This window comes from Ziziphus jujuba, chromosome 2 (assembly GCF_031755915.1).
Source record: "Ziziphus jujuba cultivar Dongzao chromosome 2, ASM3175591v1".
NCBI classification, from domain to species: Eukaryota; Viridiplantae; Streptophyta; class Magnoliopsida; order Rosales; family Rhamnaceae; genus Ziziphus; species Ziziphus jujuba.
In genome coordinates, this window is record NC_083380.1 from 14,840,133 (window position 1) to 14,864,800 (window position 24,668).

Genomic DNA, 24,668 nt, shown 5'->3' on the forward strand with positions numbered 1-24,668 from the left:
TGCTTTCTTTCGTCACAGTAGCTGGAAAAAGAAAAAAGTCAAAGCAGCAGACCAGTAGTTCCCTTATCCACCTTTAGATATATTTTTTAAGAAAGCTCTATTTAACACATCTTGGCCAAGCAGGTAGAGCAGGAAATAAGTGCTTTGTCGGTTGAGGGTGCTTTCTTCTCTACTTCTTCTTCTTCTTCTTCTTCATTTAAAGAAACCATACATATCTATAAGAGAGAGAGAAAGAGAAATGGCAGAACTGGCAATATCTCCAATGAATGGTGGATCTGGTATCCATAGCTACAGCAGAAACTCCACTTTTCAAGTATATCTCTTTTAAGTAGCTAGTTTCTTTTTTTCTTGCAAAACCCATGAATCAATAAATTCTCTTAATTTCAATAGCTTTGTGCATACAGTAACTTGTTAGCTTGATATATGCAATTGTGTTCATTTTCTATTAATTAAAATTTTTGAAATAAATTATTCATATATTGGTATGCTCAATTGGATTAAGATTTTTTGTCCTCGTTCCTGTCTCTATCCGACCAATCATATAATGTGCCACCTCTTAAAAATTGTATTAAAGAGCAGGCTTTATTGTATTAACAGATGGCAGCATATAATTAGTTAAACAAGAAAATGGGACAAAAGATCCCAATGCTCCCTATATTGGGTATGTGTAAGGTTTGACTTCATTCCTTCACTAATTATTGGGTTCAAGGAGGGTAGGAATTTTAATACGTGTAATAAGGGAAATTTTTGAGGTGAGACCGATCTTATGGTAAGACCAATAAAAATGATTCATAAAATGTGTAATATTCATGGTACATGGATGTATAATTTTTAATCATAAAATGAGTATTACTTCAAAATTTGAAATGTTACTCATTTTATAGTTTAATGTTATCCATTTATTGACAATGCTACACACTTTATGGACCATAGCTACGGGTCTCAATGTAGACACTCCCGTGTAAAATGGGAAATTTGTGCGGTGTATTATTTGTTTGTTGGACATACGTAGTTGTGTATTTGCAGAGAAAAGGAGTTGAGATCGCTGCAGAACTGATCAACAAAGGAGTTGCTGAGAAGCTTGATCTCAGCAAGTTTCCTTCATCAAAGACCTTTCGGGTGGCCGATTTGGGTTGCTCCGTTGGACCGAACACTTTCCTCGCCGTCCAAAACATACTTGATTCCGTGGAGCTCAAGTATAAACGCCAAGGACTCGGTCATCTTCTTCCTGAGTTCCAAGTATTCTTTAACGATCATGCCTCCAATGATTTCAACCAGCTTTTCACTACGCTTCCTCCGGAAAGGAGATACTATGCGACAGGCGTGCCGGGTTCTTTCCATGATCGGTTATTTCCGGCTTCTTCTCTGCATTTTGTCCACTGTTCCTACGCTGCTCATTGGCTTTCAAGAGTGCCAAAAGAGCTGGCGGACAAAACTTCTCCTGCTTGGAACAGAGGGAGGATTCACTACTCGAACTCCGTGGTCCAAGTTCGAAAATCTTATGAGGCCCAGTTTTTCAAGGATATGCAGAGGTTTCTAAACGCTAGAGCTCAAGAGATTTTGCATGGGGGTATGTTGGCTCTTCTTCTTCCTGTTTGCCCTAATGGAACCCTTCATTCTAAAGTTTTTATCAACAAGGCAATTGAACTTCTTGGACTTTGCCTCTTGGACATGGCCAAAAGGGTAAGGAAATTTTTTTTTGATTACCTTCTTTAATTTTGATTATTATATTTAAATATCATATTTTAACATATGCATATTTTTAACAAGTTCATGATTAATTTATTAAAATCCTCTGAAACCGATCCAATCTGAGCATATTTTAACATATGCATGCTTTTCCAGACTTTTTTTTTTTTTTTCTTGGTCTTGGATTAATTAAAAGTGTCTCGGTTGTTTGTATATAATTTCTTTTTTTTTATTCTGAAAAAAACATATGATTATTTAAGGTCCAATTTATAGTCAAGAAAACTTTAAACTTCTAGGTTTTGTATTAATTATTATGAGTTTTGTTTTTTGCCACGTGATCATCAAAATCAATGAGATCAGACTCATTGCTAACCTGACAATCAATGATATGTTTAGTGGTTTTTTTTTTTTTTTAATTTTTAAAATATGTTGCAAATTTCCTGAAACAGAGCATTGTAAGTGAAGAGAAAATAGACAGTTTTAACATCCCAGAATACTTTGCAACTTTTGAACAAGTGGAAGAAATTCTGGATCGAAATGGATGTTTCAGCATAGAAATAATGGAGACCTTTCCTTTTGAAAAGCCATCACCTATGGTCTTCTCGTCTGTACTTAGAGCTGGCTTAGGACCATTGATAGAGAAACATTTTGGACCTGAGATTTTAGATGAGCTGTTTGATCTATTATGCAAGAGATTTGAAGATTCATTCTCAATCATTGATCCCGAGGAAACAAATGCCTCACTATTTGTTCTACTCAAGCACAAAGCAATTGAATTAGACAAAATTAAAGGTCTACAATGATTCTCTATCTAGTAGAATATATATATATATATATATATATAACTATATATGTATTGTATTTTTAAGATTTCAAGTCCATGACAGCTATAATTTCCAGTCAAGCTAGCTTGATTCAGCCTAATTGCCTGAAGCTTTCTAAGCTGAAGAAGTGAAGAACAAGAACAAGGACTCCAGATTATATTATGTTGAGGCAGTTGAAGGCCCTAAATAAAAGAGCGTGTGGTGCAATTAAGTATTAAATTATCTTCTTGGAAGTTGGAATTTGAGTAAAACTCTATTGTGTTTCATTATTCATATAAAGTTCCCAGTGATCTTGTAATCATACAATAATGTAGTGCGTGGTTTTCTTTCTGTTGTTATAAATTAATCTTATTAAAGTGACCACGCAGAAATCAACATCCGACAGTTTGGCCGAGTGGTCTAAGGCGCCAGATTTAGGCTCTGGTCCGAAAGGGCGTGGGTTCAAATCCCACAGCTGTCAGCCAAAAAATTTTATTTTTTTAATACAAGATAGAGGAGATATGCAAGCCATAAAAAAGGGCACTTTTAGATCTTACATGTATAATTTCCAAGAATAACATGCCCATTCCTCATTTCATAACTCCAGTATTCCTCAACATCGTCGGTAATTTGTGATACTAGCGGCATTACAATTGAAATTTATATAAATATAATCAGATCTTTCTAAGCTGCTGAAGAACAGAGATAAACCATCTGGAAGTTCCTGAGTAGCAGACTCATTAGCAATCTTCTTGGCCTTTGTAATGACTTATTCAATCCTGCCAACCCACATAAAATGACATCTCCAGAAGGTCACCATATTAATGGCTTATCCAATCCTGCCAACCCATATAAAATGTCAGCTCCGAAGGTCATCATATTAATGGCTTATTCAATCCTGCCAACCCATATAAAATCCTGCCAAACCATATAAAATGACAGCTCCAGAAGGTCATCATATTAATGGCTTATCCAATCCTGCCAACCCATATAAAATGACAGCTCCAGAAGGTCATCATATCTTCCATCAAGAACTCCATGTAAAAAATAGAAATCCCTCAGTACAGAAATCGGAGGCAGCACATTCATAACAAAGGTATAGACTTTGGGAGGAATACTGGCCAAACACGTTAAGAATTCCTAAGCTAATAGTATATTTCAGCAATCCATTTACAGAAATTCGTATAGAAATGAGTTAAGATCACAATGCTATCCTTGACACCTGGAAGATTAATGATGAGTGCAAAATGAAATTATATCTTCAACCAGTCACCTGGAAGCTGTCAATGCTCTCTTTCAATTTAACATATTTTCCTGGAGCTCCTGTAAACACTTTGGAAACCTGAATAGGCTGGCTCAAGAACCGTTGAATCTTACCAGCAACAGTCAACTTGTCATCTTCACCATGCTCATCCATTCCCAACATGGCTATAATATCTTGCACATTCTTATAGTTTTGAAGAACGTTTTGAACAGCATGAGCAGTACTTTTCCCAGAGTATGGGACAAAAGCATGCGAGATGTATAATCCAAGGGGATGACCACAGGATAGATGCCAAGCTTGGATATCTGACAATGAACCAGTGGTTAGACATAAAAGTCAAGATAATGGGAAAAGAAAAAAACAACTTAAAATACTAAGACAAATAAATTGAAAGGATTAGTAGTTTGCACTTCAGGTTTAAAATAGACAAAACTCTGTATTTGTCATGAAAGGACTGTCGTGGCATCAAGATGGGTAGAAGTTGTGCCAGAGCTGGATCAGTCAAGTCATCAGCTGGGACATAAATGGCTTGAACGGATGCAGTAGAACCATTCTTGGTTGTGGTAATACACTCTCGAAGGCCTCCAAGATCAGTTAAAAGGGTTCGTAACTGACAGCAGATGGGATATGACCAGACAAAGCAGATACCTCTGAGTTAGCCTAAAGAATGGACACAGAAAATGGAAGGATTGGCACATTGCTAAAACAATACAATGGAAGCAGAAAGAAAGGATCAACAAGTAAATAGATATACATTATAACTCCGAAATCCAAATAGTAAAGCTGAAGAGAATGAGAGGCCAGCTCAGTTGTGTGAAAGGGAAAATGTTATCAATAAAGAGAAGCACATCTTGCCCTTCAGCATCTCGGAAATGCTGTCACCCTGAAATATAAGGACATATAATTAGGAAAAAATTACAAAAGAAATCTAGAAAAGTCAATTTTTCTAAACACAATTCCCTCAAAAGGCAAAGAAAAAAGCATAAATTTTTTTAAGTAAATGAACCTGCTAGTCTTGTCAATTTTTCTAAACACAATTCACTCAAAAGAAAAAGGAAAAAGCATAAATTTTTTTAAGCAAATGAACCTGCTAGTCTCCAAGATTAGTGACACCACTTTCAATCATTTCTCTGTACAAATTATTGCCCGCACGGGCATGTTCTCCCACACCAGCAAACATAGAGAAACCACCTGTCCAAAGACAATGGAACATCTTAAAAATTCGAAACTGCTAGTTTTATGCAAAAGTCGATTACAAGACCATTTGATTGAGCAAACCATGAACCAGTGCAATGTTATTAATGAGTTCCATGATAAGCACCATCTTTCCAATGGCAGCAACACCAAAATGTCCAATCTTTCCTCCTTTTTGGGAAGGTGCAAGAAGATCAACAACCTAGAAAAGATTTGATGCTAACAATATGGTCATAGATCTCAGAGATCATTTAACAAGTTGATGATAACAAAGGCACTTTGGTGTAGAAATTTTTTCCTACATTAGATGAGTACGCGGACATGAGCACCATCACATTTTATACAAGACATGGCCTTATACACCCAACATCACCTCAGGCCTTGTAACAATGGAACAAGAGACCATGAGGAATAAAACTGAACCTTAGAAACATTTTCAAAATATAGAGGAAAAAGAAAAGGCTATCTACATTGTGAATATGGTCCAGTGATCAGCACCTGAATTGAATAAATGCACCACCAGTGCTAGTTATAACCATGCCTAGCCATGTTCAAACTATTTTGGAGCAATAGGAGAAACATGCAATAACAAGGCAGGAAATTGATGTCAAACCATGGATTCCTTCTCTGTTAAATTGTACTGTACATTTAACATATGGCCTATTAACTGCTTCAAACTAATGACAAAAATGTACAGCTTTTTCTGAATACAAGCCACATAACGACCACTTAGAAGTAATGCAAATTAGCAAACTGCAAATAGGCATGTGTAAGAAAGTAATACAAGTAATCCTTCATGAAAGAACATATGCCCAAAAACTCTCAAGTAGTCCTCCACGGAACAAATAAGCAGTTTCTCTTTTGAGTTTGCATGAAAATTCAGCCACGTTGTAGTTATGTATAATAGAATAGGATATTAGGATGGACAGCAGATATACCTTAATTCCTGTAACAAGAATCTGCCGTTCGGTTGCCTGCTCAACAAAAGCTTGAGCTTCTCTATGGATGGGAAGAAAGTGACCTGTCTCTGATAAAATTAGAGACAAGGGTTCACCAATAACATTCATGATGCGGCCAAGGGTCAAGGGTCGCCCTACCAACAGGTATCTAGCAAAACCCAAATTGAGCAAAGAATTTAGAGCACCAAAAAAATTAAATAAATAAATAAAGAAAATAAATTAGCGGAGTTTGGTCAATACAAAATATGGGTGGAAAACCATGAAAATAAATTCTCCATTACTAACTTACAACAACATTGCCCTGAAAACAATCCGTACAATCAAACCAACTTCCCAGTGGTTCTAATCAAAGTTCAAAACATATTTAGCAGCTTTTCTCATTATTATCATCTTATAATTAAACTGTTGTAGTTAAGTCTGCCATGAAAATAACCAGAAAAATTATGGGATGGAAAGGCTTAAACTTCACAGTGATCAACGCCAACAATAAACATCATCAGCATAGTGCAATGTCAAGCAGGTAGATAAACTTTGGAAAAAAAATAAATAAATAAATATGATCTTAGTAATAGCTAAATAAAAAGCTAAAAAAATGAAAGAAAAAAAATGGAATATATAGACTTATTTTCAATACTCTATCAAGCACATTACCAAATTAGCCAATCATTCAGCTAGTTGAAGAAGTAGGGACCAAGATTGTGAACATTGAGAGCTCTATCACCCAAATGCTGTGCCACTTCCAGAACCAACCTAATAGACTTGTCGAGCACCTCAAGCGCCGTCGGAATCGGAGGCAATCCCTCGTCGAACCGGTCATCTACAACGGTTTCGACGGCGACGGTGGTGCTGAAGCGGCCAAGGAGATGGAGGTGGGGGCGTCGTGGGCGGCACGTGAGAGGAAATAGCCGGTGGGGTGCGTGAGGGGAGAATGAAGAGTTGGTGGTGCCACGGAGGGAGGCTGGCACCATGGTTGTGATGTGAGGAGCTTCCGGGAGGAAATGGCTCGTCTGGTCGGAGACTCTATGTCGTTTTGGTAAATAAAATAGAAAAGCAAGGACTTTTTGGTTCCTCATTTAGATTTTCTTTAATATTTTGAATTTATAATTTTTAAATTATAAATATATCAACAAATTTTATATAATTATATAGGATAATTTACACAATTTTTTTTAGTTTATTTTATTTTTTTCATATGCATTATTTTTTTAAAAAAATTGCACATATTCATTTTCTAATTTCAATTTTCTTTCATATACCCCTCTTTCCTTTGTTAAATTTTAAAATTTAGTGGTAAAAAAAAAACTTTATTATTATTTTTTTTTATAATGATAAAAATATCCTAATGTAAAAAACTCAATGAGACTTGTACAATTAAAATTCAATGGAGTTTATAGATAACTAAATTTTAAAACTAAACAAATTTAAATATGTTTTTTGTTTTTTTTTTTTTTGGGGTCAAAAGGTGGCATTTTATAGATTATTTTAGTTTTTGGACAAATAAATTTATTTACAAAATAACTTTTGAAGAGATAGATTAATTATTATTATTATTATTACTACTACATTGAAGATATTTTTATCATCTAAAAAATTAAAGTGTGTTAGTCATCATACATCAAAATTTGAATAAGAAAATAGATGTATGCGAAAGAAATTTGGAATTACAAGAGAAATATTTGCAATTTTTAAAGAATGAAGTTTGTATATGAAAAACTTGAAGTTAAAGGATAAATTTGTGAAAATTTACCTAATCATATATGTATGTGGATATATATATATATATATTGTAATTGATATTAAAAAAAAAAAAAAAACACAATTCAATATGAAATTTCCTTATTAAAAAGACTATATATTTGTTTTGGTCGTAAAAATTCATTAAATTGTGTAAGTGAAAAATGTCTTTTTTTTTTTTTTTTTGGTGAATGTGTAAGTGACAGATTTAAGTCCATCTAAGGATGATTGTTAAATTAAGGATGCGAATTGTATCTTGGCACATTATCTAACTCCTTCCACCATTTCTTTTTAAGTCGACTTTTTTCTATTTCCTTTTTTCTCTTTTCGGTAGAAGTAGTGTTCAAAAAATGATAAAATAGTGTGAATATATGGGTTGATAAAGGGTTTTGATTTTCACTAAGAGGATAAAAGTTCAAATTTCAATATCGTATGCACACAAATTGATTATGTTGATGGACAATTAGGACCAACAATATTGTGTTTAATACCAACAAATTAATCTATTACCAAAGAAAAAAGACAAAACTACACGTTGATCATTATGGACCTTATGTCTGAGCTAAATCCATCACCTTAGAATGCAAACTTTAAAAAAGCATCGCTGCTAAATACTTGCCTTGAGCACTTTACAGTGCTCCTCCCCAATTTATTTAGGAAAAGAAAAAAAAAAAAAAAGGCCTTATAGTACAATATCAATTAGTAATAATAATTATAATATTAAATAAAAACTTTCCCTTCTTAAAAAAAATTAATTGTTCATCTCTGCAATTAAAAAATAATAAAAAAATTTAAAACCAATAATAAACCAGAAAAAAAAAAAAGAAGAAAAACAATAACCAAAAATTTAAACCAGAATATTCATAACTTCTTCCAGGATAAAGATATTTAACATCAAAAATTTCATAATAAATAAGAAAATTATAAAGGATATCCATACCACTAAAACATAGGGTAGGATTCATTGTCAGAGCATCTCCGATTATAATTACCATTTTGATATTGTAATTTTTAAAATTTAATATTGATATAGTTTTTTCTTTTAATGATAACTGATAAATGCTGATATCAATATTAAATTTTAATATTTTTATAATACAGTAACAAATATTAAAAAAAATACTATTGTTGTAATTTAAATTTTCTTAAATAGTAACAGATCCCATTTTTGAGCTACTTATCATAAATAAAAGTAAAAATAAAATATTTAATTAATTCAATAATCCATAAACTTTATGATAGTAACATCTGATGCTAAATTTCAAGGAAAAAAAAAAAAAATCTGATGCTGAATTTTGGCAAATAATTTTACATCAAATTTGCCATTGACAAAATTTACAATTTCTCTTTGGAAGATCCAAATGAAGGATTATTATTATTATACTTTAGCAATGGCATACTCGAATGATATATGCCAATGAAGATGCACGCATGCTAATAAAAAATCTTCATTGCAAGTTTGCAACTAACTAAAAAAGGCCAAAAAAAAAAAAAAAAAAAAAAGAAAAAGCAAAAGCTTCCTGGTCCGTTCAATTCAATCCACGAAATTTTATGACGCTTAAGAAAGAAGACAAATTTACTGATTGATATTTTTGGTTCATCACTAGTTCCGATTTTACATGTATGTCCTTGCCAAAAGAAGCCATCAAGTAAGTATAAAATGTGGTTCATTTTTTGACATTCAATTTGTTGTGGTACTGTACAAGTACAAGACGTAAAAGCGACAAGCTTTTATTAAATTTTATATTTATACGAAAAAACTGAAACAAAAATGGATACCTGTAGTTTTGTAATCCACTCGGTAAGACAGAAAAAATGAATGGATCAGGATCAAAGATCAAAACTTTCAGCAGCAGCACTGGCAAACAGCAATGGGCTCTCAAGCAGCAACCTTCCAGTTGTTTTCCACCACTTTTCCCATCTGGGTTGCTTCAAATTCATCTCAAACATCCTTCAGACCCTCAAATTTCCCTCTCCAATTTCCGTCTCGATCCAAGGCCATAAAACCAAGTCTTCTCAGATTTCACAGAGCAAGAACATGGGCAACCCTCGATGAAAAAAACCCAAGTGTCACAACCCCTCTTGTTGTCCAGGAACCAGAGTCTAAAAGAGTATGCTTTTTCCCTTTATTGTTTTGGATCCAAACCCTTTTGTTTTTAGCTATATTTCCTTCATTTGCTTCTTCAAGTTTGCTTATTTTTAGAAATTTTGATTGAGCACTGTTGTTGTTGTAATTAAGGAAGTTGAGGAGAGTGTGAAAGTGCTGAAGAATGCTGCAAAAACTAGAAAGGTTGCGGCTGAGGATATTATATCAGCCATGTCTGTCATCGAGAAGGCGAAACTCGACCCCTCGGAGTTTCTTCAAACACTTGGTGGTTCAGAGTCTCCAGGAAGAACTTGGATGCTCATTTTTACTGCTAAGGTTGATTTAAAGTCCATTTCACTATGTTCATTACTGGTGATTTTATCTTAGAATGGTCCAGATGAAAATGTTTGTTCTCTGGATTGCAGAAGAAATTGAAGGGTGGTCGTTATTTCCCTCTTACTGCTGTTCAGAGATTCGATGCTGCTGTAAGCCTTTTTTCATCTCTGCTTGCTTTCTTTTCTTCTTTCTTTCAGCTTATTTGGTAAAAAGGCTTTTGTTGAAGACTAGGAAAAGTAACAAAATAAAGAGGATATGAATCTGAGGCTGTATTTAGTTGGGCTTTTATCTTTTAGCGCATGCTATTCCTTATTGAGTCTGGCGCAAATTGACCTAGTTTGAAGTAATGGATATTGAATTAGAGGTGTAAAAAGCCAGGCAAGTGATCTTGAAATTATGTCCAACAAAAGAAATGTTTTATTGGGAATAAGTTATGACCATTTTTTTTTAACTTAAATTTTCTCGCGTAAACCCTTATTCATGGTGACCTTTTAGTTCACCAAAAATGTACAGTTTCTAACTATCTCTTAACCCATGCCAATGATTTCATATTCAGAACATCTATATGTTTACTTTAAGTTAGTCCTCTTTAAGTTCTTAACATTGCCCCTTTATTCAAAGAAGTTTTCATATCATTTTTTGTTCTTTCATTTGCGATTTTTTTCTATGGAGAAAGTATCATTTTAGGGATGAACTTGCTTGAACATTGCTGACGGAAAATGAATAGGAGCTTTGGAATGTTCCATTTTCTAAGTAATAAAAAAGCATTAGTTGCTTTGTCTTGGTTCTTATCAACTATCTTTAGAGACTAATAAATGCCTGGCCATATTCTCAGGCGAAAAGAATTGAGAATGGAGTATATCTTGGACCAATTGGGGCCTTAACATTTGAAGGAAGATTTTCTTGGAAGAATAGAATTCTGAGTTTCATCTTTGAGTGTATTCGAATAAAAATTGGGCCTCTGAAACCTTTAGAGATCAGTCTTGGCCAAAAAGATGACAGAGAGCCAAGCACCAAGAAGGATCCTTTCTTTATTTGGTTTTATATCGATGAGGAAATAGCAGTTGCTCGAGGCAGAAGTGGGGGGACAGCATTCTGGTGCCGATGTAGCCGTGTCACCACTTGATTTTAGTTTAGGATCTTAACAACAGCATGCTAGTTTGGAAAGTGTTATGGGGTTTGGATGAAATATGCTGCTTTGTACAGATCTTTTCTGTTCATTAGATAATAGTTACTTTGCTGAGAAACTATGCACATTAAATAATCATCTTAGACTATTCTTTATTATTTATATAGTCAACAGTATTACAAGTGTCTTCCTTTTGTGGTTGACGTTTAGAGAAGAGTGGTTGGCGTCCGTTCAAAGTCTACTTTTTTTCTCAATATTGTTAAGGCATGTGGATTTACATATTTTGTAGGTTCTGCAAAAAATTCCTAATCAAAATGTCTTAAAATTGGTTATGTGGCTCCATTATTGGGTTCTGACTCTTTTTATACGTGTAGTAAAACCTCTAAAAATGGAAGGCATATTGACTTTATAGAAGCCAATTTTTATTGGCATCATTTTGTATGGTAATGTATAACCCCCCTTCATCCCTTTCACATCCCATCTCCTACTGCTTCTTGGATTATTTTCTATCTGCCGTTCATCTGTAAAGAGATAGCAGTTAGGCTGGGAACACTTTCAGTTTCTGGATGAACCTGCAGAGCTATTGCTGACTCTGTAAGATACGGACTTGTCAACTACCTGACCGCCTCTTTGGTAGTTTATGATGTCATTTCTGACTTGCAAAGTATTCTCTGATAGTTAGTTCAATGCTCTGGTTTACACCTGGTTATATGTAGGTTCATGAGTTTTCACTCTTTAACTTCCATTGAACATTTAGAGCTAGTAGAAAGTCTGTTAACTTCAAGACTAGTTTGCGGAGGAAAATAATGCATCATTTTATTCACAAATTGCATCAAGCAACACTCATTTGGTACAATCCCATATAGAAAAAAAGGAAAGGGAGACTAGAAACACCTACACTAAAAACAGAACAGGGTAGGTTATATTAGACAAAATGCCGAATGAAAGCAGAAAAATTTCAGAACATTGGTAGGAAATGTATTAATAATTTCCTTTCTATTCCTTTGGCATCCAAATTGGCATGGATTCATGGTTTGTCTGCTGCTAACAAGAGAAAGTAACTGACGAAAGTACGGACATGGTTGAGGAGATTTTCTCTGGGTGGAAGGCATTCTTTTATGATTGGAATATGAGTGAAATTCTGAGACCATTCATGGATTAATGTGAAATTATCCTTTTCAAGCAACTTCATGTCTCCTACTTCTTCCATAACACCAGTCCAGTGAAGTATCCAACCTAGTACTAAATCCAAATATCCTATTTTCTCTCCGCCAAAAAATTTCCTCCCTTCAAGCTGCTTCTCGAGAAACACTATTGATTCCTTAACTGAGACTATGGTTTTCTCCTTCTCTTCTCCTTCAGCTTTCCAAGCTGCAGAGACTCCAAATACAACCTGGACACAATAGAATTGGCATACTAAGAGCCTTACACCTTCCAATTGTTAGAATTTGTGGATCTAAACATACATAATAAATTCTATAAATCATAAATTACTGACCTTCAACTACAGCCATTGATAAATTAAATATTTAATCCTGCAAAATAGAAAACAATGTAAAGTAGTGCCTATGGACACACTACTCTCAAACCACTCTTAGATCTCTGAAAATCCTAATATCAAAATACCGTATGGCATCTGTTTATTTGCTTGCCCTAGACTTTTTATAATATCTGCAAGTCACATTTATCCATTAATTTTAACACATACAAAATACTAATAATATAATAATATAATAATACTAATAAAAATATGGGTAAGTCATTGGACTTTTAAAGAGAGTTGGTCCTCCAGTCTAATGGGCCAACTGGAGTCTTATAGAAAGTGTGTGACCAAGGATCCTACTACAAAAATATTAAAATAAGCCAGTCCCATTAATGGCATAAATAGGCCATGTAAGTGAGTAATTGATTATGCCAAGTCCACAAATATTAATTTATTCAACATTCTCCCATTTGGACTGCATAATCATCATCATATAAAATCCAAACTCACTTACTATAGAATCTTCCGAACCATAATGCCATTTCATCCAAATATATAGTATACCGACATGGTACAACAATATACAAGACTAGGCAGTAGAGATTTTCTCAGTAAATCTCCCAAAACATTATACCATTTTAACTGAGTACTTTGCATGCCATAAACTTAGTCTAGGTAGTAGAGATTTACCTAACCATGTGCAATCCCTCAGCACACAAGACCATTTCATTCAAGCACATTACGTATCGACATGATACAACAATATACCCAAACTAGGTAGTAGGGATTCACCATGGCACCTGTGGATCAGCATACACATATACATAGACTAATAGTCTCAACAGACCTGTAAATATAAGTAGCAATAATATGTGTAATAAATCATCTCATAAATAAATAATTATCCACATACATCAATGTATTAAAATATTCAAAGAAATAAGTAATACTCAACATGGATATTACTACAGAAAACAAAACAAACTCCCACTAACCTACAGCAGTCTCAGCTGTCTAATAATCCTATATGGGACACATGCTCATCAAATATGTCTACTGGTAAGCCCTTGGTCAGTGGATCTGCCACCATGCTGTAAGTAGGCGTGTAAACAACAGTAATAAGGTTTTTTTCAACTTTCTCCTTAACCACAAAATACTTGACATCAATGTATTTTGCATCCGGGGTACCTTTTAAATTATTGGAGAAAGACACTGCTGCAGTATTATCACAATACATCATGATAGGCCTCTCTATGGAGTCTACTACTCCCAAATCATGAATAAAATTTCGAAGCCAAACTGCATGACGAGTAGCCTCATAACACGCCACATATTCTGTCTCCAAAGTCGAGGATGCTGTTACAAACTGCTTGACACTCCGCCAAGACACAATATCTCCTGCCATGATAAATATATATACCCAGTGGTAGATTTCTTATCATCCACACAGCCTTTATAATCTGCATCACTATAACTAACTACATCAAGTGAGTTGGTATGTCGATAAGTCAACATATGATCTTTAGCACCCTGAAGATACCTAAAGACCTTCTTAACTGCTTCGTAATAAATAGGACCAGTATTGCTCATAAATCTACCAAGCACATCCACAGCAAAAGCTATATCAGACCGTATACATACTTGAGTATACATTAAACTACCTACTGCTGAAGAATAACGAACATTTCTCATCGTCATCCTTTCTTTATCATTCTTGGGGCATTGATCCTTAGAAAATCTTTCACCCTTTGTGACCGATACACTTCCAGGAGAACAATTATGCATATCAAATCTCTTAAGGATTCTATCAATATAGGCTCTTTGAGACAATTGCAACACATAATTAGTCCTATCTCGAACAATCTTGATGCCCAAAACAAAAGAAACATCTCCAAGATCTTTTATATCAAAATGGTTGCATAGCATCTGCTTTGTTTCAGCCAATAGATCAGTATCATTAGTAGCCAAAAGTATATCATCAACATACAGCACCAGAAATATAAAACTGCTCCCACTGACCTTTATATATATGCATCTATCAACAACATTTTTCTTAAAGCCATTTTGGATGACAACCTCATCAAACTTAAGATACCATTGCCTCGAAGCCTGCTTAAGACCATAAATTGACTTCTTAAGCTTACAAACCAAATTACCATTTCCTGTTTGCTGGAAGCCAACTGGTTGAACCATATATACATCTTCAAATAAATCACCATTTAGAAAAGCAGTTCTGACATCTATCTTATGCAACTCTAGGTCATAATGTGCCACAATTGCCATAATAATTCTAAAAGAATCCTTTGTGGATACAGGAGAGAATGTCTCTGTGTAATCAATTCTTTCCTTCTGGCTAAATCCTTTGGCTACAAGTCTAGCCTTATACCTCTCTACTTGACCATTAGAGTCTCTTTTAGTCTTAAAGATCCATTTGCACCATATAGGTTTGCTATCAATGGTAACTCAACCAAATCCCAAACACCATTTAATGCGATGGATTTCATTTCATCTTCCATTGCATCCAACCAAAAATTTGAGTGCGAACTGCTTATGGCTTCCTCATAAGTGACTGGATCTGAATCATCACTTATGTCAAAATCATGCTCTTACAAGTTAACCTCATAGTCATCAGGAATAGTTGACCTCCTAGTCTTTTGTGACCTTTTCAAAGGCACATTAACATCTACAATAGCTGGAATATCTTGTTCCTCAATAATGGATTCATCCTGACCAACTACTGGTTCATTAATTACTGGATTAATAATATCTCTATCAGGAACTAAAACATTGGGAATGAATACATCTTCTTCTCTAAATTGAGGCTTCCTTGGACCATTATTATCATCAAATCCAAAATCATCTTCAAAATAAACAGTCCTGTCTGACTCTACAATTCTGGTGGTGTGAGATGTACAAAAGAATCTTGAACCCCTAGATGCTATACAATAGTCAACAAAGTAATAAAATACCTATAACTACCCAAAGTAGTTGGAGTGAAAGATCCACATATATAAGTACGGATTAATTTCAAAACATCTCCACACCTTACTGTCTTATCCTTTCTAACTTGGAAGTTAGCTTCCCTTTCACACATTCTACACAAGTCGACAGATCGAAGAAATCAAGATTAGCAAGTATTCCATCATTCACAAACCTTTCCATCATGTGCTTAGAAATATATCCCAAACGCTTATGCCACAACATTGAGGAATTATCATTAACTCTTGGACGTTTAAAAGTAATAACAGGGTCAACAACAAAATTAATAGAAGAATTGAGACCATTACTAAATAAATCAAGTTTATATAAATTGCCACATGAAGTTCCAAAACCAACAACTTTATCATCCTTATACATCTCAACTTTATTATTCCCAAACAAAAAACTAAAACCTTGATTATCCAAAAGAGAAATAGATAATAAATTCCTCCTAATTGAGGGTATATATATGAAACTTCTTGTAATTCTAAAACATATCCAGTAACAAGCTTCAACTTAGTTGTTTCTATGATATTTACTTTCACTCTTGAGCTATCTCCCATATAAACATGCTGTTCAAGATTGGTTGACCCCCTTTACCTTATCATCCTTTGCAATGAATTAGTAACATGAATTGTTACTCTAGTATTTAACCTCTAAGAATTCAAAGGCACATCAACAATATTGGTTTCAATCATTAAAATATTATCTTTCTTCTCTTGCTTTCCCTTTAAATTTCAACACTCTATCTTCTTGTTTCAAACTTTATTGCAGTAACCACACCATCCATTGAAGTATTCTTTCTGATAAGCGTCATTATACTTAGTATTATTCAAAAGGTCCAAATAATGATGTTTTTCATTCATATCAAACTTGATAAATTTATTTCCTATCTCTTCAAGAAGTTCCTTTCCAGTTTCCACCTTTTGAATACTTGCATAAATTGATTCGTCCATATAATTCTTCATTATCGTCATGCAGCACTTATTAGAATGCCTCCAAACCTCATAAAGTTTCCTATCTGCTGCACTACTCTCATCAATTGGTATCACTGGTGGATCTATCTCTAAAACCAAATCCAATTTCATAAATGTCAAATTCATAACCAAAGTTTTTTTTTTTTTTTTTCACTTCTGATAATTTGTCTCATCCAATTTCATCATGGCAGTCATAGGCAGAATATTCGGGGTGCTACTAACCTTGAAAATAGTAAACACAACAAAGCATTTAATATATATAAAACAATAACCGTTTTCCAGGCCCTCATCACATAACATAAAATCAATATCGCTAGGGTCTTTGTAGCACTAAAGATATCATTTCGCGGGCCAGGAACAATCAACCAAATAACCACAATCAAATGCATTGAACTGAATTACCGACAGGGTAACTCAGAACCTGCGATTCATGGCATTCAATCAACATCCACTGCCATTCCAGACGTCATACTAAGCAACTAAAACCACCGACAGGGTAGCCTAGTTACCCGTATAGACCCTAGTTAATAAGTGGGAGAAAATAACATATTAGCAATTTCATGAAATAGGCAAATATAAAACATCTCATCCACTATGTTAACATACATTACATTAATACACATAATGCAGATAAAATAAGTCTCACGACAGGTGAGTGCTTAAAATTCCACACTACTATACCAACTAGGCACAAAGCCTCTTTAGGGAAAGCTAACACAATCAAAATTTTCATGCATAGATATTTAAATTTAATTCAATAAAATTGGAATGAAATAAATAAACAAATAAATAAATGAATAACATCACTTTTTTTTTTTTTTTGTTAATAAGAGTGAACAATAGATAAATAAACAACTAACCAAATAAATAAATAAACAAAATAAAAATAAAAATAAAAAGGAATTTTTTTTTCTGCTGACGTCAGCAAACAACACGTCGTGCTGACATCAGCACCAAGGCTCCAAACGGCATGCCGTTTCTCTCTTCTTCTTCACCCAACCGGGTCACGGGTGACCCGGTTCCAGTCCAAACGGGTCATGCGACCTGCTAATTCGACCCCGCCTAGAAATTTCTTTTTCGTCAATCGTTTTCTACAATTTTGGTGCCGTTTGATTCCTCTTTTCATGGGAAATGTTTTCCACAAATCAATTTCAATGTTTTAGCAACCAAAATCAATGCCCAAGAAAACTTATTCGTTCGGCCAAAACGGGGTTTCTTAATTTTTTTTTTTTATTCAAAAAACAAAAAAGGTTTTCAGTCCAATTAAAGATGTTAAAGAATACAATTCATAACAACAACCTATTTTTCCACCGTGCCTAGATCTTAATTCGAACTAAAACAAAAAATTCACATAATTTGCACAAACTCAATATAAACTCGATATTGCGCAAGAGAAAAGAAATTAATCAACAAAATTCAAAATTAAAATTTGGATCTCCAGACAATCAATAGCCGCCAACACAAATGAATATCACATATTGGATTTCAGGAAACAAGCATGTAATAATAGAATCACGAGGACGAGAGAATAATTATAAAATAAATATCATGTCATCAATATACACGATCAAAGTTTAATGGCCGCATATCAATATAACAACAAATTTCAAAATAATTTATTATGCATATTAACCATGTGCTCTGATACCAATTGTTAGAATTTGTGGATCTAAATATACATAATAAATTCTATAAATCATAAATTATTGACCTTCAACCGCAGCCATTGATAAATTAAATATTTAATCCTGCAAAATAGAAAACAATGTAAAGTAGTGCCTATGGACACACTACTTTCAAACCACTCTCAGATCTCTAAAAACCCTAATATCAAAATACCGTATGGCATCTGTTTATTTGTTTGCCCTAAACCTTTTATAGTCTCTGCAAGTCACACTTACCCATTAATTTTAGCACATACAAAATACTAATAATTTAATAATATAATAATACTAAGAAAAATATGGGTAAGTCATTGGACTTTTAAAGAGAGTTGGTCCTCCAGTCTAATGGGCCAACTGAAGTCTTATAGAAAATGTGTGACCAAGGATCCTACTACAAAAATATTAAAATAAGCCAGTTCCATTAATGGCATAAATAGATCCTGTAAATGAGTAATTGATTATGCCAAGTCCACAAATATTAATTTATTCAACACCAATATCATAACTAATTTACATCCATGCTTAGATACAGTTGTTATACATGCATATATACGTACATATATGAGTCTTGTTCTCCCAATATTTGCATAGGAAGAATACCAGTTGAGCAAGTGACGAGTAACGACCCTTAACATTTATCATGTTATTATATCTTTCATTTTAAATTGGAAGAGTTATCAGAAGATCAAATATATATATATATATATATTGGGAGCGTTCTCAGAAGATCAAAAGTATATATATATATATATATAAATTAGTTGAAGTATGTAACTTCTCATCAGCAAACTTAGCCCATAAATGAGCTATGGCTCTTTCAGATGGATCATGAGGGAGAAAAGGTTTTTCTTTCCAGACCTCATCGATGTACTCGAGGATGACAAGGGACTCGGCAAATGGTTTGCCATCTTGCACAAAAACTGGGACTTTCCTACGGACAGGGTTACACTGGGAAGCAAGGGGCTCTTGTTTCTTAGATCTTCTTTTATAAGTTCGTATTCCACACCCTTGAGCTTCAATGCTCACTGAATTCTGCAGCCGAAACGACTTTGGGTTGTGCCGAGAAGCTTTATTTGTCCCATTTTCTTGTCTAAGACTTGAAGCAAACTTCGTGGCTTATTTTGTTTACTTATATAGGCCCACATTAAAGACTAAAAAGCATAATCCTGCTCATGGAATACAAATTTCTTATTTAGTGAGACTGGTCAACTATATTTAAGACTCTTTGATTAAATAATGCTCTCACAAATTGCCTTGGGGGTCGGGCTTTCTTAAATAAAATAAATAAATAAATAAATTACAATTTCATTTTCTCCCACAATTTCCAAACAAAAGTCTGCCACCCAATCTATTGTTTAATCTCTTTGACGTCATTGGTAGCATGATATAACATTATTTATTAACTTTTTATAAATACCAAGATGTGACAATATTTATTGATTCACATTGTATTCACCTGTATGAAGGCACTGTAATTTTTTGTTTACTAAAAACGAAATGATGATCTAAATCTGAATCATATTTGTATTTCAGTATATGTACACGTATAATTTCGCCTAACCTCTTAACAAAATCTACCCCCACGACCTTCCTTTCCTAATTATTTAAACAACAATGTATATTATGTTTGTTTTGCCACTTATATTTCCAAGTGATGCAAATCTTTGAGGGGTAAACTGCCTGAACGTTTTTTTATCTAAAATGAATAGGAGCTTTGGAATCGTTTGAGTGTCAATAAAAAATAAAATAATGATGATTTAGGGTTTGTTTGACTATGTTTTTTATTTTCTAGTTTCAAAACATTGTTTTCAAAATAGCAAATAGAAAATTATCTTTATTTATTTATGAGAACAAAAGATGGTTGGCAAGTGGTGTTTAAAAATAATTTTTAAAAGCAAAAAACATAAAACATGTTTGGGTAAACAGTTTGCAAAAATTATTTTCAAATAGTTTCAAAAAATTTTTAAACAATTTTTTTTCTACTTCGTTTATTTGAACTCTATCAATATTAATAGTTTTTTGCATATTACATATACATACATGGAACTTGTTTTTTTTTTTTTCTTTTTTTTTTCATGCTTTCATTTTTTTTTTTTCAAAATTTTGATTCATTATTGTTAATTCATTCACATTATAATATATATATATACATATATCATTTTTTTAATTATATGTATTTAATTTTTCATTGATTTATAGTTGCTCTTTTAGAGTTATGTCTTTCCACTCCTTGTGTGATTAGCAATTATTCAACATTATCAGTCAATTATCTTTTCATGAATTGATTTGTAGACCTAATTGATATTATATAATATATATATATAATTAATTCTTTGATATGAAGTTTCAAGCAAATAGATTTATATATATACATAAATAAAATAACTATTGAAACTTGGGATTTTGTATTAATTGAAGAATTAAATCCTACAAGTCTAAAATAATATTTTCTATAAACATCCACAAAATCTCATATTAGCATAATAATAAAATTATTAATTTTTATATATTACTAGCATAGTCAAGCCACATTTAATGACCTTTTTAAAATTGTTACAAAGAAAAAGGTAAAAACAAAAATAAACAATAAAAAATAAATAAATACAATGGGAGACAAGGAAAAAATTTTAAAAAATGGAGATAAGGGGGGAAAAAAGAATATCTTATAGAAAAAAGAAAACAATGAAAAAGAAAAAATAAAAATTGGAAAATTAGAAAAAAAAAATCTGATAGAAAATGGAAAATAAGAAAACAGAAAAAAATAATGGAAAACTATAGATAAGAAAAGAAAAAAAAAATATATATATATATATATATATTTGATAAAGGAAAAATGGAAAATTAGGAAAAAGAACAAAATAAAAAGAGAGAGAGAATATTTGATAAGGAAAAAATAGAAAATAAGAAAAAAGAACAAAATAGCAAAAAAAACATAACTTATGTAAGAAATCTTTGCAAAAACTGATAAAAGAAGTAAGATAGAAAAAATAAAAAATAACAACATAAAATAATAAACTTGTCGGAATATAAAGAGGGAAAGGAAGATAAAAAATAATAATAAAAAAATAATTGATATAAAGGATAACTCAGAAAAGAAAATAAAAAATAATAATAAAAAAATACTTGATATAAGTGATAACTCACAAAGGATTAAAAAAAAAAAAAAGGAGGAATAGTAGTTTTTAAGTTGTCCTATTTGAATTTTTTTTTAAAAAAAAAGATAAAATAAGAGGATGAGAAAATTTAATTGGACGTATTCATCAAAATATAATTTTTTATCTTTCTCTCTCTACAACTTTTTAGATGTATTTATTAAAATATAATTTTCTATTTTTCTCTTTCTACAACTTTTTCTTTCTAAAATATTTTAATGAATTAGAATAACTTTTTCTCTCTATAACTTTTTTTCTATAAAATAATGTTAACTAAAAAAAAATATGAAGAAAACAAATTAAAATAATATGTATTTTATTATCTTCAAAATAAATTAAAAACATCATTTTTATTGTTTTCTAAATACGGTTTTTTTTATTTGTTTTATAAAAATTATTTTTGAAAATTGCTAGCGAAAAGATCCATTTTTATTTTGGAAATAATTTTTTATTAGATAGACATGAAACGGATATATATTTGAAAGAGTGAAGGAAGGAGATGAGCTTAAGATCTAGTCTGTTTTGGTTTTAGATTTTTGAAGAGCGAGTAGAAAGAGGTCAAAGCGAGAGAGAAAGACTTACAAAAAAAGAAAAAAAAAAAAAGAAAAAAAGGCAAAGGACTGAAAAGATAATATGGAAAGAAAATATAGGATACCGTTCTTTCATTTGAAGAACAAAATTTTCATATCTGTTTAAACCAAAAAATAATAATAATAATAATTCATTTCTACGCCATAAATTTTTGTTAAGTGGCACAAAAGAAATGGTATAACATGTGGATAATAATTAAGCTATATCTGGATATCCAGATAAGAACGCCATTCCATTGCCCATAAAACATATAGAGAGATGGACTAGAATTCTAGGTAGCTACTTTTTTTGGTTGAATCAAATAAACAAAACAGATCAAACGGCTAGCTGGAGAAGAAAATATGCCAGAAATGGTAGCCCATCCAATGAATGGTGGATCTGGCATCTATAGCTACAGCAGAAACTCCACCATTCAGGTCGAGTAATATCTCTTCTGTTTCATTTTTCTATTATGCTGAATTATACCAATAATTTGCAGCTCAATTATCTTTTATGCAATTAACTAATTACTTGTATTGTTGTTGTTCCGTTTTGTAGAGAGAAGCCATAGAGATTGCTAAACAATTGATCAACAAGGCAATTGCTGAAAAGCTTGAAATCAGTAACTCTTCATACTCTAAGCACCTCGTTATTCCAGCTTGCTCCAATGGAACTCCCCATTTGAAGTTTTCAATGAGGCACTTGAGCTTCTTGGATGTTGTCTCATAGACATGGCCAAAAGGGTAAAAAGAAACCTAATACCTTAAAATATATATACATATATATAGCTAATTTAGTTATCAATATAAATTAACTAGTTAATTACATAACTTTGATAAATTACTAGCTAATTTTAGCCTGTTACAACGTATAAATTAAGACAAATTTTATTTGCAACCATTTAGTGACCATCACTAGCTACTAGGACATACGCTAATCTAGCATTTATTAATTTGTTGCATTAATTTGGATGCAGTCAATTGATAATTAACATATTAGCCTTGATTCCAACTATGATAGTCAACTGATAACAAATAGTAATATTTTAAAGTTTAAATAAGCAAAATAAATAAATAAACATATTTATTTTGTTAATTAATCATGGAATAGTATTCTAAAGTTTGTTTAATTATTATCCAGCTTGTTGTGTTGTTAACGTCCACAGGGCTTGATAAGTGAAGAAAAAGTTGACTCATTTAACATATTAACATACAGCAGTACTAATTTCCATCAAGTGGAAGCAATTGTGGAGCGAAATGGATGTTTCGCGGTAGAAATAGTGGAGAATCTACCCCGTAAGAAGCCACCATCTAGAGTTTTGTCAGCCGTACTTAGAGCTGATTTGGAGATATTAATAAAGCAACATTTTGGTGATGACATTCTAGATTAGCTTTTTGATTTATTTTGCCAGAAATGTGAAGAAAGGTTTTCTATCTTTCAACCACAGAAAGCAATCACTCTAATTATTTTACTCAGACGCATAGCAATTGATTAGAAAATATCTCCTTAATAGGCTTTTATTATTTAATCATGTCACTTTCTTTTTCTTTTCTTTTACTTTTTTCTTTATTTATTTATTAATATCGTTTTTTTTTTTAATTTTTTTTGGGGCTTTGAAGTTAATTATGTCCATTTGTTATCAATCATGATCATGTAAGTTAATAATATGTACTTTTTTTTCATTTTCACTATCAAAAAGAGAAAAAAAAATGGAATGTTTTATTTGGTATATTACAAGTGTTTTGAGATAGCTCTTAGTCTTTCCCACAAAAAAGAAAAAAACAAAAGAACCAAAAAAAAACAAAAAAAAAAAACAAAAGAACAAAAAACACCAGCAACTTTCATAACCATTACAAAAGAGTTAAAAAAAATTGTGGATTTTAATTTATTATACATCTTCAAATGCTCATTTCAACCCCAACAAACACCACCCCCTCCTCTCTCAAAACTTAGGCAACTGTATCTGTGGAGACAGTTTAATGACAATATTCACTTTTTATGTGTATATATATATATATATACAGTTCCGTCTATGGTGCGGACGGTCCTTATGTGGACCATAGTATTGGTGACGGTTTTTCATAGTATTGGTGATAATTTTCTAAGAAACCATCGTTAATACTATGAAAAACCGTCACTAATACTGCGGTCCTCATGCGAACCGTTCTCACCATAAAATTTCCGTATATATATATATATATATAAAAGATCCTATTCAACTCATTCAATAATAATAAAAAATAAGAAAAATTAGGCAATTATCCCATTGATGAAGAATGCTCTGCGCTGTGCTGGCCGTGGATTTATGATCCAAATTAGGCCCCAGAAAGTTGGTGTAGATTTGGAGCTGAGATTTCTGGGGCGCCACAAAATCTGGGCAACAAATCAAACTGGACTAGAAATAAAACCCAAAGTCTTCATGGTGCCCAAACATTTTTTGACCTTTGCAGTTGTGTCACTAAACTTCTCTTTTTTTTTTCTTTTTTTCTTTTTCGGTTTGGTTTGTTCCTTCTGCGTCATGCCCATATACTTCAAACAATATAACCATGCTTACGTTTTTCTTTATTTATTTTTAGTTTTTTGGCAATAATACAACTACGGTCTCTAACTCTTACTTTTAGCCGTTCAGATATATCTTTTATGCTTCAA

General features: G+C 32.5%; 4 protein-coding genes, 1 long non-coding RNA gene and 1 other non-coding gene across 15 annotated transcripts; 4 read left to right on the forward strand and 2 right to left on the reverse strand.

The window, feature by feature from the left end:
- Positions 1–842: 842 nt before the first annotated feature.
- Positions 843–4,692, forward strand: LOC107418747 (loganic acid O-methyltransferase-like). Its single transcript, XM_016027449.4, has 3 exons — positions 843–1,683; positions 2,139–2,481; positions 2,577–4,692. Exons 1-3 carry the CDS (start codon positions 967–969, stop codon positions 2,642–2,644), a joined length of 1,128 nt encoding a protein of 375 aa, XP_015882935.2. The 5' UTR covers positions 843–966; the 3' UTR covers positions 2,645–4,692.
- On the reverse strand, positions 2,076–7,057 carry LOC107418723 (ATP synthase subunit beta, mitochondrial). 9 transcript variants are annotated; one of them, XR_007241025.2, is made up of 5 exons: positions 6,561–7,043; positions 5,889–6,057; positions 4,844–4,947; positions 4,190–4,639; positions 2,076–4,061 (listed from the first exon to the last, which is right to left on the reverse strand). XR_007241025.2 is itself a non-coding variant. In XM_048473964.2 (3 exons), the coding sequence occupies exons 1-3, from the start codon at positions 6,980–6,982 to the stop codon at positions 4,879–4,881; spliced, it is 561 nt and encodes a 186-aa protein (XP_048329921.1). In that variant the 5' UTR covers positions 6,983–7,053; the 3' UTR covers positions 4,711–4,878. The 9 variants fall into 9 exon arrangements, 2 of the variants coding, with proteins under 2 accessions (XP_048329921.1, XP_048329920.1); XR_007241026.2 differs by lacking the exon at positions 4,844–4,947 and having other exon boundaries at positions 4,190–4,416; positions 4,511–4,639; positions 6,561–7,040; XR_007241024.2 differs by lacking the exon at positions 4,844–4,947 and having other exon boundaries at positions 2,076–2,967; positions 3,050–4,061; positions 6,561–7,029.
- On the forward strand, positions 2,894–2,973 carry TRNAL-UAG (transfer RNA leucine (anticodon UAG)). Its single transcript has one exon. It is a non-coding gene; the product is annotated as a tRNA-Leu (tRNA).
- Positions 7,058–9,415: 2,358 nt separating the features above from the next.
- On the forward strand, positions 9,416–11,410 carry LOC107418748 (uncharacterized). Its single transcript, XM_048473961.2, has 4 exons — positions 9,416–9,754; positions 9,883–10,065; positions 10,155–10,214; positions 10,901–11,410. Exons 1-4 carry the CDS (start codon positions 9,515–9,517, stop codon positions 11,189–11,191), a joined length of 774 nt encoding a protein of 257 aa, XP_048329918.2. The 5' UTR covers positions 9,416–9,514; the 3' UTR covers positions 11,192–11,410.
- Positions 11,411–12,221: 811 nt separating this feature from the next.
- On the reverse strand, positions 12,222–15,842 carry LOC132800735 (glutathione transferase GST 23-like). The gene is made up of 3 exons (XM_060814991.1): positions 15,770–15,842; positions 15,296–15,414; positions 12,222–12,587 (listed from the first exon to the last, which is right to left on the reverse strand). Exons 1-3 carry the CDS (start codon positions 15,840–15,842, stop codon positions 12,222–12,224), a joined length of 558 nt encoding a protein of 185 aa, XP_060670974.1.
- A 6,105-nt stretch (positions 15,843–21,947) lies between these two features.
- Positions 21,948–23,702, forward strand: LOC112491650 (uncharacterized). Of its 2 annotated transcripts, none has more exons than XR_003056030.3 (3): positions 21,948–22,456; positions 22,578–22,762; positions 23,160–23,702. It is a non-coding gene; the product is annotated as an uncharacterized LOC112491650 (long non-coding RNA). The 2 variants fall into 2 exon arrangements; XR_003056031.3 differs by having other exon boundaries at positions 21,962–22,456; positions 23,185–23,702.
- The last annotated feature ends 966 nt before the right edge of the window (positions 23,703–24,668 follow it).

Excerpts from the sequence above, each read along its gene's own strand:
- LOC132800735 (XM_060814991.1), bottom strand. The coding sequence starts at position 15,842 with ATGATGGAAAGGTTTGTGAATGATGGAATACTTGCTAATCTTGATTTC. Across the intron at positions 15,415-15,769 it reads TCTGTCGACTTGTGTAGAAT|TAGTTGGTCAGGATGAATCC; the intron begins GTGTGAAAGGGA and ends TTAATGAACCAG. Across the intron at positions 12,588-15,295 it reads CTATTCCTGATGACTATGAG|GTTGTATTTGGAGTCTCTGC; the intron begins GTTAACTTGTAA and ends TATTGTGTCCAG.
- LOC107418747 (XM_016027449.4), top strand. The coding sequence starts at position 967 with ATGGGAAATTTGTGCGGTGTATTATTTGTTTGTTGGACATACGTAGTT. Across the intron at positions 1,684-2,138 it reads TCTTGGACATGGCCAAAAGG|AGCATTGTAAGTGAAGAGAA; the intron begins GTAAGGAAATTT and ends TTCCTGAAACAG. Across the intron at positions 2,482-2,576 it reads TGAATTAGACAAAATTAAAG|CTATAATTTCCAGTCAAGCT; the intron begins GTCTACAATGAT and ends AGTCCATGACAG.
- LOC107418748 (XM_048473961.2), top strand. The coding sequence starts at position 9,515 with ATGGGCTCTCAAGCAGCAACCTTCCAGTTGTTTTCCACCACTTTTCCC. Across the intron at positions 10,066-10,154 it reads TGCTCATTTTTACTGCTAAG|AAGAAATTGAAGGGTGGTCG; the intron begins GTTGATTTAAAG and ends TCTGGATTGCAG. Across the intron at positions 10,215-10,900 it reads TTCAGAGATTCGATGCTGCT|GCGAAAAGAATTGAGAATGG; the intron begins GTAAGCCTTTTT and ends CCATATTCTCAG.
- LOC107418723 (XM_048473963.2), bottom strand. The coding sequence starts at position 6,982 with ATGAGGAACCAAAAAGTCCTTGCTTTTCTATTTTATTTACCAAAACGA. Across the intron at positions 6,058-6,659 it reads GTGCTCGACAAGTCTATTAG|ATACCTGTTGGTAGGGCGAC; the intron begins GTTGGTTCTGGA and ends GGGTTTTGCTAG. Across the intron at positions 5,153-5,888 it reads TTCTTGTTACAGGAATTAAG|GTTGTTGATCTTCTTGCACC; the intron begins GTATATCTGCTG and ends AATCTTTTCTAG.